At 41.3% G+C, this 14,388-nt stretch overlaps 1 protein-coding gene across 1 annotated transcript; it reads left to right on the top strand.

Moving 5' to 3' along the window:
- The first annotated feature begins 202 nt into the window (after positions 1–202).
- LOC141776662 (uncharacterized) lies at positions 203–12,579 on the top strand. Its single transcript, XM_074650407.1, has 15 exons — positions 203–818; positions 1,036–1,261; positions 4,733–4,836; positions 4,926–5,198; positions 5,350–5,443; positions 5,630–5,697; positions 5,845–5,910; positions 6,110–6,262; positions 6,368–6,433; positions 6,545–6,676; positions 6,833–6,895; positions 7,078–7,158; positions 7,273–7,362; positions 7,556–8,765; positions 12,542–12,579. The coding sequence occupies exons 1-15, from the start codon at positions 741–743 to the stop codon at positions 12,577–12,579; spliced, it is 2,742 nt and encodes a 913-aa protein (XP_074506508.1). The 5' UTR covers positions 203–740.
- Positions 12,580–14,388: the final 1,809 nt, after the last annotated feature.

Here is a 14,388-nt window from a genome sequence, read left to right as displayed (position 1 = left end):
TTAAAAAAAGCAAATATACACAAACAGGCCTTCACAGTCAACAACACAGATGCTAACGTAGCACAGATGCTAACGTAGCACAGATGCTAACGTAGCACAGATGCTAACAACACACGAAGCACTGTGCTAGCTAACTAGTGGGTTTTTTACATAAGGTCCTGTGAAAAACACACTAGTTAGCTAGCTAGCAATTTTTTTCTATAGTGTTTTATAGCGTGTGTTTTTACACGCGGTCCTGTGTTTTATCCCACGGACCAGACTATATTTCACCGTGGGTCAGACATCTATTCATCTGCTATAATGCCATTATGACAAAGGATGACATTGCACTTTTAGGATTAGCTAGCTAAAGTGCAACCATCATTGTGGCATGTCTTGATAAACCACAGTGAAGGTGTCAATAAATAGAAAATAAATAAAGTCTATGACTCTAAATTAGAAAAGTTCTGATCTGTCAGGAATAGACGTGGTTTTAAATATTAATAACTATTACAGACTGTGTGGGCTATAACACACTAGAAGCCTGATTCTACTTTACAAGAATTCACTAGCTACATGTTTAAAATCAGGCAGGCAAACTCATTCAAATACACAATAATTAAGATCAGTGTATGATGGAATAGTAGCATTAGCCCAATTTGGAAAGTCTGTCTCCCTGCCCATAATTCCTGATGGCTGACCTGGCTGAAGGTTGTGTTTAGTTGATTGACTGTGTACTGTGTAATTTTGTTCTTCAGAAAATGGACAGCCCCACAAAATTCCCAACAATAAATGACCCAGAGGTGGAGGCCGTGAGGCAGGCCCTCCAACTTTTCACAGTAAGTATTACATGTAGTGGTATTTGTGTTGTTATTACTCGTCTTTTATACGTTTATGTCACATGTATAAGAATGTCACTATTTAATTTGTGGTAATTTTAACTAATGTAGGAGTGGTAATGATGATTTGTTCTGACCTTTTTAAGCAGGAAATTTGCATTTTAAGCCTAATAGTTGTTCATGTGATTGATATGTACATTTATTCTTTTGTTTACAGTACAAATGTGGAGATCCGGCGGTGACGCGCCAGGACCTCCGTAGGGAGAGCCTGCGCATCAATGCGCAGACCATGGAGGTCCTGGTGCGGAAAGTCCGTCGGTTGCGGTCGGCGGACCGCAAGGCGTCGCTGCTCCAGAGGGAGCTCAAGGCCACGAAGGCCAAACTGGCGAGCTCCCTCCTGGAGTCAGAGGTGGCGCAGGCCTCGGCCTGCTTCGAGCGCGACGGTAAGTAAATAGATGTTTAGTAAGTTGATGTTTAGTTTTAGTTTGCATGTTGTCAAAGATATAACTAACGTTATGGTTGTGTAATAATATTACAGTGTTAATCTGATTTGTTTTTGAGCTGCACCCCAGAAAAAGTGTCAATATATTTTGTGTTTGATTGTGTTATCAAATAATTTGAAAAAAAGGCAATGTCACATTTAATGTGTTTGTATTTTTGTCTACGTTTGTGCAGAAGTGGCAGATGCGTCTGTACAGATGGAGGAGGAGGAGGAGAAGGAGGAGGAGGAGAAGGAGGAGGAGGAGGAGAAGGAGGAGGAGGAGGAGATGAAGGAGAAGAAGGAGAATAAATTTTAAATTGTTTTTTTCTATATTTGTAAATAAATTTTTTATGTTGTTCATTTGTTTCATGTGTTTTTTTTGTTTTCTTCAAAGGCACAGTTTCTGAATGCAGGCTGGGTGTATTTCTCCATGGATTAAGCGTTTCCATACTTTATAATAAAAGGGAGGAGGAAGATACAGAGAGAAGTAATAGTTATTGAACATTATGTACATTATATATTGTAAATAACAGATGGATTTCTTCCCAAAGCTAGCATCATGCTGTATGTCCAGAAATCGTCTACCACACATTTGAGATGCTATTTCTCTACATCTTCAGAAATATCAGCAGATAGTGATTTTGGCTGCAAGAGTCAGACAGTTGCACAGTAAACAGCATACACGCAGACAAAAAGTATGATTTCATATCATGTATTGATGTTCTCCATCTAGAGTTAATACGACATGATCGCTGGCTTTGGTACACCAACGGTAATAAACTTATCTAATTTCAGTGATGATTTTATTGACAGTACTGTGACAGCCACAAAAAAATGATTTTATGAGTTAAATTTTACCTCAGTGGCAGGGTTCAGGCTGTTCATCTTAAATGATACTATACAACTTTATTGTCAGTTTAGACTGAAATGTATTTGCATCCTTAGGCAGCTAATTTTATGTGCTGTTGTGTTTTTTTAATGTCACTAGGTGGCAGTATTTAGCATTGATTACTCTGGAGACTGGACTTTTGAGGGTGTGGTTTCCTTTTGACTCATAAAACAAAGTGTTGCTGCAATAATGTGAACATTGTCAACAACTATAGGTGCGCTCTCTGTAGCTCCAAATACTAAGCTACAAACCGAGTAGACAGTAAAAACAGTGGGCACTCCTGGGAAGTCTATCTTGCCGACCGACACGCCCCCTTATTGGATATCAGTTACTGATTGGACGCTGCTGCCGATCAGACTGATCTGATAACTTTACCTCTCAGCATCACTGGAGTTTTATACCGGAGTGAAAACAGATCACAGATTAAAGGTTTTATAGTTTAGTTGTCTTCTGATTCACCATCTAGTTATAATCTGTGTTAACTGTAGCTCTGAGCAGCAGCAGAAGGGACCTGCAGTATCTCTCCTTCTCACACCGTCAGTGAAGCAGCCTGACACTAAGAGGGGTACGTAGGTTTAAGAGCTAGGTCTTGTTTATTTTAGTATTTTTGTCTGTAATCACTGCCTTTGAGTTATTTACGAGTTATTACATACATTCAAATGCAGTTAATCCTTTATAATTAAATCCATTAATAAATCACAGGATTCCATGTACTGAACCGCAACCGGAAATGACTTTTATTTTGACAACTTCCGCTTGCGGGCAGAATCCGGCTCTAGTATAAAAAGAGGCCGCGGAATTTGCTTCGTCCCATTTGCTCAGTGCAGAGACCAGAGACCAGAGAGAGAGAGACAGAGACAGAGACATACTTCCAGAAACAGCTATCTATCGAGACAGAGAGAGAACGAGAGACACAGAGAGAGACTGAGACTACACGAGTGTAAGACTGAAAGAGTGAACGAGTGAAAGACTGAACGAGTGAAAGTGAGAGACCGACTTTTGACCGACTTTTGACCGACTGACCCCTGAGCTAATTTAGCTCCTTTCCGACGTCTGTACTACGGTAAGTTATGATGCCGTGGCTAGCTTGTTAGCATGCTAACTTCTGTATTTCTGTAACAAAATGTGCATGTAAAGTTATGTAAAGTTGTATATGTATGTATGTATGTATGTATGTAAACAACTATTGCTTCGCACGTCTCGTCGTGCTGTTACTATAACGTTAGTTAGCTGTTAGCCAGGAGGCCTGTTTGCTAAACGGAGCTAAGAGCTAACTTAGCTAAACAAAGAACTCGGCTCCTGATTGGACGAGCGTTTTCACGCCGTTGGCTGCTGCTCTCAGCTTTCAAACCTGAACCTGTATGGAGACTTACAACAGAGTTTTTATTCAGAGTAATGCATTATTACAGTCAACATGTAGAGTTAAAGCGGTTAAAGTACTTCTTTCATAGTTTAGAGTTAAAAGAAAAGTTTTCTCAACTTAACCGACAGTTTTGCCTCGCTAGCTTAGCGTTAGCTTAGCGTTAGCTTAGCGCTTAGCAGCCACGGTTCTGCGTTTTTTCTACAGTGTTTGTGCTACGTTAGCATCTGTGCTACGTTAGCATCTGTGTTGTTAGCTGTGAAGGCCTGGTTGTGTATATTTGCTTTTTGTAAGCTGTTGCATTCAGAATGTGATGCTAAGCTACCGCTAGCTTAGCGTTAGCTTAGCAGACACGGCGCTGCCTGTGTTGTTAACTGAAGGCCTGGTTGTGTTGAAGGCCTGGTTGTGTATATTTGCTTTTTGTAAGCTGTTGCATTCAGAATGTGATGCTAAGCTACCGCTAGCTTAGCGTTAGCTTAGCAGACACGGCGCTGCCTGTGTTGTTAACTGAAGGCCTGGTTGTGTTGAAGGCCTGGTTGTGTATATTTGCTTTTTGTAAGCTGTTGCATTCAGAATGTGATGCTAAGCTACCGCTAGCTTAGCGTTAGCTTAGCAGACACGGCGCTGCCTGTGTTGTTAACTGAAGGCCTGGTTGTGTTGAAGGCCTGGTTGTGTATATTTGCTTTTTGTAAGTTGTTGCATTCAGAATGTGATGCTAAGCTACCGCTAGCTTAGCATCCACGGTGCTGCCTGTGTTGTTAACTGAAGGCCTGGTTGTGTATATTTGCTTTTTTCAGCCTGCAATACGGTTTTCTTGGTTGATGCATCAAATTTGAGTATACTTGTGTTCAAAAATGATTTATTGCTTAGCTATAGTTGGTGTCTAAAGATATAATTGTAGGCTAAAAGTTTCTTGTAATGTCATTATTAATCAGTTGTGCCTACATACTTTTAGATGCCTCGCGGCAAGTCGTACCGGCGTTCTGAGGCTGCCAAGATGCGGATGGCCGAGCGACGCACTGTGGCTTTCCCACCTCAGGAGCCTGGCACCGCCAGTCCAGCACGTAAGTAGCCAAACATTTTTTCGTTAAATGTTTAAGGTGTCTATTGTCGTTGCATGATAATTTATGATTTTTAAAGGTCCATTAACTTTTATCTTGGTGTCTTTGTCTGTTTATAAATAGGCCGCGGTACAGGTTACCGTCACGCTGTGCTCAAGTGGCCAATTTCCCCCTTCACTGGGCGGAAGCACAAATTGGTCATTCCAGCCAAGTCTCCAGACAAGAAGGTAGAATTATTAATTTTGACTTTATGAACAAATGCTTTGATCTGAGGAATTTGATTTTCATTCTAAACAAATCCCTTCTGTTGTTCCAGTTTGTTCTGCTTGTTGGAGCATCCCATCTACGTGCCATCGTAGATGGGTTTGTGAAGATGCCGGAGGGAGGGCTCTCCTTCGGTGCCATGTCCACGCCCGGGGCCTGTGCGGCTGTGTTGAGGACCGAGGTGGTGCATACTGTTCTGCCTCGGACACCCGACGCAGTCTGTGTCATGGCTCCGAGCAACAACCTCACCTCGAGCCGGACTATCGAGGAGGCAGGGGCAGACTTTGGCAAGCTCCTGGCCACTGTCTCCGAGCGCTGTCCTAACGTAGGCTTATTTTTCATTGCATTTATTATTATTGTATCTGATACTAGGATTAATGTGGTTGTATGAGCTGTTGTAGAATAATGTTTATTTGTTTTAATGGGTTTGACATTTGGTCAAAAATAATAATAATGTAATGATTGCTTTGTACCAGGTTTTTGTTCTGGACTTCCCTCCACGTCTTAACGTCGAGGTGGCCCTGCAGGACTTCATGCGTCAGGAGTTTCGTCGCGTGGCGGCACGGATGGGTATGTTAATGAAAGATTTTAGTTTAAGTACAGTTACATGTGTAAGGGGTTATATCTTCTTAGAAAAACTGATTGAATACATATGATTTCCATAAAAGTCATTGTGGTTTTGTAATTTTCAAAAAACAGAGTTAAGATTTGTGTACGGATATTTCAATAATTCCTGATGTTTTCTTTTTTTTTTAGGCATGAAGTACTATTCCATGGTCGAGTACTTTCCGTTACACCGCCTTGACCTGTGGGCTGGAGATGGCGTAAGTGGAATATGTTGTTGTGACATGGCGAATGTAAAAGTTTTATGTACACTTCTTTGTAGTTGATATTACAAGTTCAGTTCATGGCAGATACATATTGAGAGCAAAATATCTGTTTTGTAAATTAATTAGCGCTTGTTTTTGTAGATTCACCTGAGTGATCGTGGTGGAATGGAGATCCTTGTGGATGTACTGTGGGGTGCTGCTTACAAGGTTAGCCTTTTTATAAATGCTCTCTATTTGCCTCTCCTTTTGTATATCTTGATAGTGTGCTTTTATTCTTGTCTATGTATCTTGTGTTATGTAGGTACAGTTTTATTGTATGTGTGTGTTTTCTTGTATATGTGAAGCACATTGTAAATGCTTTTAATACCTGCTACATAAATACAATTATTATTTTTGTTGTTATCAGCAACTGTGCTGCCCAGCACCAGCACCCGCACCACAGGTTTCTCCCAGACCATCGCCGCCAAGGTTCACTCCAACTGTCGTCGTGAAGGGGGAGGTCAAGGTTCCACGTCGACTGAACCCTTACGATTGGACACTTGTTGGACAGGGCGGGAAGGTATGTTGAGACTTTTTGAAAGGAGTGATATTTCCTAAAGAGTTTACCGTAGTAATGATCAAAGGGTACCTGTTTTAATACAATCTATGCTATTTGTCATTACAGAGGAGCCAACCTGGGCTTCTTGAGCCATCACATGGTGCACCCAGAAAGAGGATGGTCCAGCAGCAGGTTTGTTACATTTGTATTATGCTTTAACTTAAATGATTAGGATATGTTTGATTGTTGCTTTTTGACAAGACAAATTGTCTACAGTAGTCTTTCTGCATTTTTATTTCACAGGCAGTTCTGAGGGACTGTTTCATCCCGCTAACACCCGTCAGGTTTAGCAGTGCCATGTTGGATGCGATGGACAAACTTGTTCCATCGCATCTTCCCAGCCCTGTGGAGGGTACTGTTCCACAACCCAAAAAGGTAATTTGCATGCAAATTCTGTCAGTTGGTTGAGGCCTAATTATAAAGTGTTTCCTTGTTCCTAAATTAATAAGAGTCAAGACTGTTTATGTTGTGTAAATGGAGCTATACCCCAAATATGGCTTCATAAAGCTAATCTTGTTTTTCTTACATTAGAAACCGACTGTGGGACATCAGCAGAGGGCTGCTGCCTCCCAGAGAACCCTGGCAAAGCGTCAGGTTTGTGTTTTTTGCTATGCATATACAGTATGTGTTGTTTGGAATTGTTTCTTGTACAATTTGAGTCGCAGAACAGCGACAATGTTTTTGCATACGTTTGTAGTATATAGTAAACTGAAACAATGAATGGTACATGGTTATATTTTGTTTGTGAAGTTCATTGAATTTTTTTTTTTGCCTAGGTTGAGGCAGCAACGAGTTTTGTGGAGGTGCCTTCCAGGATCGCATCTACCAGTTCTCTCCAAGCGGTGGTTCCGGACGAGGTATATCACAAATGTTTTTGTTTTTAATGGTGCATTCAAAGCTATGTCATTGCCATTGTTAATGTAGTATAAATTCAATTCTTTAATTGTTTTTCTTTTGCTGTATTTTTCTAGGTGAAGGCAACACCCAGCGTGGAGGTGTCTGCAAGGCGATCCCCTGCCGTGCCTGTGCCTGAGCCTGAGCCTGAGCCTGAGCCTGAGGAGGTAGATGCTCTTTGTGTGAATAATAAATAATAATAATATAAAAAATGTCAATTTTTTTTAATTTTTGAATTTTTATTTTTTTAATGGTCCATGCAAAGCTATTTCTTTGTCATTGTTAATGTACTTTAAATTCTAATTTAAAACAACACTTCAATGTTATTTTGCTGAATATATCTTTTCCCATTTATTGTAGATGCCGGAGACGGGTGTTCGTATGCGGCGCACACCAAGATCCGTCAAAGGTAAGAGCGATGGTGTTGAAAACGCAAAAACAGATCATTATCGTTTTGTTAAAGGGTCTTTCCATCAAGGAGATGTTCGCTTTGGTAAAAATGCAGGAACGCAATGTGTAGCAATGTCTTTGGCGGCTATGATCATGCATGAAGGGAAAAATGTTGTGACATGGACTTCTCAACTGCTGGACAAAGTTGTTATTGCAGGGAACTATTTGTACTCTTTCCTTGACACACAAGACATGATATCTGACAAGTCAGAGAATGGATATCTCATGATAACTGACTTGCCAGAAAAATGCACATACAGAGGACGTCCATATGGCTTGCGATACAGTGAACCTATAGCTGGAGACTTGAATGTTCACGAAGGAAGTCTTCTCACCCAGGGATTTGCTTATAGCTTAAGTGATGGCCTGAAGAAAGTATTTGCATCACACGATCGCTGTTTCTTTACAGCACATGGGAAGACGTGTGCTATTTTTTGTCAAGATGGACAGTATATTGTTTTTGACTCGCATGCACGAAACACATTCGGCATGGCCACCGATTCTGGCAAAAGTAGTGTTTTCTACCGCCCCACAGTAGATGCTGTGTGTGCCCTTATCTACAGTTGGACTCCTTGCAAACAAGCAGTCACAGACATGAGGCCATTTGAAATTACAGGACTTGTTGTGAATCCAATGGTGGAGTTTGAATCTGATGCTGGTGTACTTGATGTCAGTGGTGACATGGTGGACAGGCAGCAATTGGCCTCATCTAGCAACACATTTACATTCAAGTTTGAATCTGATGCTGGTGTACTTGATTTCAGTGATGACATGGTGGACAGGCAGCAATTGGCCTCATCTAGCAACACATTTACATTCAAGTTTGAATCTGATGCTGGTGTAGTTGTCAGTGATGACATGGTGGACAGGCAGCAATTGGCCTCATCTAACAGCACATTTACATTCAAGTCTGAATCTGATGCTGGTGTAGTTGATGTCAGTGTTGATGTCAGTGATGATGATGATGTCTGTTGTGTTGACAGTTCTGTTATTGGATTCCCAATGACAGGCTTTCAATTTAATGTGTTATCCAAAGACGTTTCTCAGACATTGTGCAAACAGTTAAATGTTGCGTTTGAGAAACAAGGTGAAGTACCCTCTGGATCATACGGTGCTTTGGGTGAGCCATGCAGTACAGACAAAATTGTTGGTGATGGCAATTGTTTTTTTAGGGCTCTGTCACAAGCGGTGTGTGGCAACCAGAAACCCCATCGCAAGTTTAGGCTTGCAATCGTGAAGCACATGGTGCAAAACGAATTGTTGTTTGGTAGTTTGATAAGAAGGGACTACAGCTCGTTGACAGATTATATCAACAAGTCCAGAATGAATTTTGTTGGTAGCTGGGCAACTGAGGTGGAAATCCAGGCTGCAGCAAACCTTCTGGGTGTAGATATCTACACACACTCTAGTGGCAAGTGGTTGAAGTACAGATGTATGGGCAAGCAAGTTTCTGAGCAGGGAATTTATTTACTGCATCAGAATCAGAATCATTATGAATCAGTTGTGTGTGTAAAACAGCATTCCGGTTGCTATAATCTGTGTACGATTCGAGAACAGCTCAAACCAATGCAAACCAGGAGTGATAGAAGCAGTTGTGTTGAAATGATTGACCTCAGTGAAGGTTCAGTTGCTGATCAGGGCAGTGGAATGTCATCAAAACGGAAGCATGTTGCTGATTTAGATGAATGGGAGGACACATATGGAAGCAAAAGGAGACATTTGGACTCTTGTAGCAACATTGGCAGTATGTCTGATTTAGCGACCACAGACAGAAAGAGTTTTCATTCAGATAAAAAGCCATCTACTTATTACCAGAAATCTAAGTATATTATTACAAAGAAACGTTTAACTATAAAGGTGCAATATAAACGTGATGCATCTAACAAAGAGAAGCAACAAAAAGCATGTAAAAAAAGATATTATGATAATGACGCATACGGTTTGAAGTTAAGGGAAAGCAGTACACAGAAATATGCTGTAGATGAGGAGCATAAATTGGCTAAATGTAAAGCAAGCGTCCACAAATATGCTATTAATGAGAAGCACAGGTTGTCTACACGTAAAGCAAGCGTCCACAAATATGCTATTAATGAGAAGCACAGGTTGTCTACACGTAAAGCAAGCGTCCACAAATATGCTATTAATGAGAAGCACAGGTTGTCTACACGTAAAGCAAGCGTCCACAAATATGCTATTAATGAGAAGCACAGGTTGTCTACACGTAAAGCAAGCGTCCACAAATATGCTATTAATGAGAAGCACAGGTTGTCTGCTCGTAAAGCCAGCGTCCACAAATATGCTATTAATGAGAAGCACAGGTTGTCTGCTCGTAAAGCCAGCATCAACAAATATGCTGTGAATGAGGAGCACAGGTTGTCTCTTCGTAAAGCCAGCATTAATAAATATGCTGTAGATGAGCAACACAGATTGTCATTGAAAACAGCTAATAGGCGGAAATCGATTGAAATCAAAGAGAGAAAGAAAAGCTTTGATTTTGTGTTGCGAGAGTTTCAGGAGAAGGTAAGAAGTGGTCCGGACTATGTATGTTGCGTTTGTCATAGGTTGCTTTTCCAGCACCAAGTACGACTTTGTATCAAGGATAGTTACTTGCAGCAGAAGGAGAGTTCTTCGGTAGCCAAGAGGTGTATTACAGAAGATTATTTGCACAAGTGTACTAATTGTGAGGTACCTTGCAAGTGGTTAGAATCATCAAGAGGTCAGTTATGGATTTGTCATTGTTGCAATGTTAAGTTGCGTCGAGGTGCAATGCCAGCAGAGAGCATTGCTAATAACTTGCATTTGTATCCTATTCCTCCAGAGCTGAGTTGTCTTAATAGTTTAGAACAGCATTTGATTGCGTTACACATTCCTTTTATGAAGATGTTGGCCTTGCCTAAAGGTGCACAAAATGGCGTTCATGGACCAGTCACTTGTGTTCCATCCAATATTGTTAGCACAACGGATGTTTTACCAAGGACTGACGCAGATGTTTCTCTCTTGCGTGTGAAGTTGAAACGCAAATTGACATATAAAGGACACTACGAATATCAATATGTCAATATAGATCATGTTAGACAAGCTTTGCTGTACTTGCAGAAGACCAATCCATATTATGCAGATATAGCATTCAATAATGATTGGCTAAATGATTTTGAACAAGACAACGATGAAGCTGTGCATGTGGATGCTGAAGGGGAGGCAAGTGCTGAAGCAGACAATTTACATGATCGCCAATCACATGGCATGTTCATGGATACATGCCTTCAGCCAATAGACATAGGGCAGGAGATATTAGATCACTTTGACAACAATTTAAATGTTGCACCTGCTGAGGGTAACAACCCTGTTCAAGTCCTCCAAGATAAAACTAATGAGGCAAAAAGTTTCCCAACTTTATTCCCGTTGGGAAGTCCTACGTATCATGACTTCCGTAACAATAGATTGACTTTGTCACGCTATGTTAATAATCGCATCTTGAATGCCGACGGCAGGTTTGGTACAAATTTGGAATATATTTTCTACGCCCAATACATGAGTGAAGTGGATCAGGTTTCATCCAACATTTCAATAGCTTTACGCAAGGGGCATAGTTTGAATAGTACATCTAAAGTCTCAGCTGCCATGCTGAATAACAACCAGTCTTTGCAACAATTCTTTCAGAATGATGAGGGATATAGGTTTATGAAGCCAATTCGAGGCACCCCTGCTTTTTGGTCTGGGATCCAAAAGGATTTGTTTGCAATGGTAAGACAGATCGGTCTGCCTACTTTCTTCTGTTCTTTCTCATCAGCTGATATGAGATGGGGGAATTTGTTAAGTTGTATGTTGCATCAAGAGGGTAGAATTGAGAATCCTGCAGATTTAGACTGGGCAGCCAAATGTGATCTTTTGCGACGCAACCCTGTTACTGCTGCTCGCATGTTTGACTACAGATGGCATACCTTTTTGAAGGATGTCATATTTTCACCTAGTCAACCAATAGGGAAAGTGGTAGATTATTTCTATCGTGTTGAGTTTCAGCAGAGAGGGAGTCCTCACATTCATGCCATTTTCTGGATAGAAAACAGCCCTCAAGTTGATAGACAGAGTGATGAGGATGTAGTTACATTTGTTGACAAATATATCACATGTGAACTACCACATGATGATGAGGAACTTCTTGAAATAGTCTCAACTGTACAAATGCATAGCAGGAGACATTCAAAGACGTGCAGGAAGAAGAATACGGTATGCCGATTCAATTTCCCAAGACCACCTAGTGAGCGCACATTTATTCCCAGAGTCAGTGATGCAGATGTTGCAGGGAAAACTTGTGATTGTACAGACAATGCATGTTCTTGTTCTGTACAACATGAGAAATTGACCAAAGAGCAGGCTCGTAAACTAATGTCTTCAGTTAAATGTGCATTAACTGATGAAAAGTCTGCCTTTACTACAGTGTCACAGTTGTTTGACAGTCTAGGTATTGACCAGCAGAAGTTTGAATCGGCATATGAATGCATAGTTAAGAAATCTGAGGTTGTGTTGAAACGCGAAGTTACCGATGTGTGGGTAAATCCATACAACAGAGACCTGCTTAAGGCTTGGAATGCAAACATGGACATACAATATATTGTAGACGCATATGCTTGCATTGTGTACATTATTTCGTACATATCCAAAGCTGAACGTCAGATGGGCTTATTGTTAAGTAATGCTCAGAATGAGGTTAAGCAAGGTAATACAGATGCCAAAGCCACTTTGAAAAAGTTGGGCAGTGTGTATTTACACAACCGCGATGTGTGTGCACAAGAGGCAGTATACAGGGTGACAAATATGCATCTCAAGGAATGTTCTCGTAAGGTTATGTTTATACCTACGGGAGACAATTCTACGCGTTTGAGTTTGCCCCTGAAGGTACTTCAGCAGAAAGCACAGACAAAGGACCTCAGTGAGCAGGATATGTGGATGACGAGTCATGTTGATCGTTATAAAGCCAGGCCGGAGGAGAACGTCTTCAATGAGATGTGTTTAGCTACTTTTGTGTCAGAGTATCGGGTTTTAGCCAAGACGGAGAAGGCGACAGAAAAAATCCAGCTGGGGAAGGATTTAGGTTTTGTTAGGAAGAGGACGAAGACGCAGCCAGCAGTTGTGCGATATGCGCGCTTCAAACCAGACTCCGACTCTGAGAAATACTTCCAAAGCATTTTGCAACTTTTCCTACCTTATCGTTTGGATGTTGACTTGAAACCAACAGCCTATCAAACTTTTGAACAATATTATCACAATGGTCAGTGTACATTCAATGGCATTGTTGAAAATGTTAAGGCTGTAGTTGATGTCAACAGGCAAAAGTACGAAAAGGAAGGCGAAGACATTGCTCATGCTGAGAATGTATTCAATGGCACAGGTGGTCTTGAGGATGCGTGGTGTGAAATGTGCCCTGAGCAACAGCTAGAGCAGTTGGAATGTGCACAGGAAATTCGAGAGCAACCAGAAGTGGATAATGAACATGTTGATGTTATTCCAGACTTGGCCGTGAGTAGTGATAAGTTCAATCAGTATGAGGCACATGTTTGTGTTATGCCCAGATCTGATGCACTAAATCTACTCCGATCTCTCAATGACGAGCAACGGGATGTTTTTTATCAAGTCAGACAGTGGTGCCTTCAGAAAGTCGGTGGCCAGAAGCCAGAACCTTTCCGTGTATTTATTACAGGAGGTGCTGGGACAGGCAAGACGCATCTGATTAGGGCTATTCACTATGAAGCAACTAGGTTGCTGTCGCAAGTAGCGAGTGCACCGGACAGAGTCACTATGTTGTTGACTGCTCCAACTGGGATTGCTGCATATAATTTAGGAGCTGGCACAATCCACAGCACTTTCTCGATAGGAATAGATGTGAAGCTACCGTACACGCCTTTAGGGGAGGAAAAAGTCAATACCATACGTGCTTCTTTATCTGATTTGCAGATATTGGTAATTGACGAGATTTCCATGGTAGACCATAACTTGCTGGCTTATGTTCACGGTAGGCTTAGACAGATTAAGCAGACTGGTGACCATTCGCCTTTTGGTAAGGTATGCATCATAGCAGTAGGAGACTTCTTCCAACTGAGCCCGGTAAGGGGAAAGCCATTGTATTTGGAGAATACTCCCACTGATTTGTGGAATGGCAATTTTGCTGTCGTTGAGTTGACGACTATTGTTCGTCAGCAAAATTCTACTTTCGCAGAACTTCTCAACAGGTTGCGTACACATGCTAAGGGCACATTGCTTGAAGCTAGTGATGTTGACTTGCTGAGAAAATGTGAAACTGGGGTTGGCTCTTCTGCATTGCATATTTTCCCCACAAATGCACAAGTGGATGAGCACAATATCAAACAGTTGGATGTGTGCTGCCCAGACCTCATTTGTCTAGAGGCTCAGGACTTTGAGAAGAATAAATCGTCGGGACGTCTCGAGCTGAAAAGGGGGCACTTCTCAAAGGTGTACAGTTCTTGTTTACCCCAAAAATTGATGTTAGGAAAGGGTGCACGTGTGATGTTGGTGAAGAACATCGATGTGTCTGACGGATTGGTTAATGGAGTTTGTGGGGTTGTAGTCGACCTTGTCACAAATGTTAACAATGCCGTTGCCGGCGCTGTGTTAGTGCACTTTGATGAGGAAAATGTAGGCCGAAAAAGAAGGCAGTCTAAACGAGTACCTAGTGAAAATAGGTTGGCTACTCCAATTTATATGGAGACAGAAAGGGTTAGCAGTAA

The sequence above is a fragment of the Sebastes fasciatus genome, chromosome 1 (assembly GCF_043250625.1).
Source record: "Sebastes fasciatus isolate fSebFas1 chromosome 1, fSebFas1.pri, whole genome shotgun sequence".
Lineage (NCBI taxonomy): Eukaryota > Metazoa > Chordata > Actinopteri > Perciformes > Sebastidae > Sebastes > Sebastes fasciatus.
Note: the sequence above shows the minus strand (reverse complement) of the source record. Positions and strands in the feature narration are given on the sequence as shown.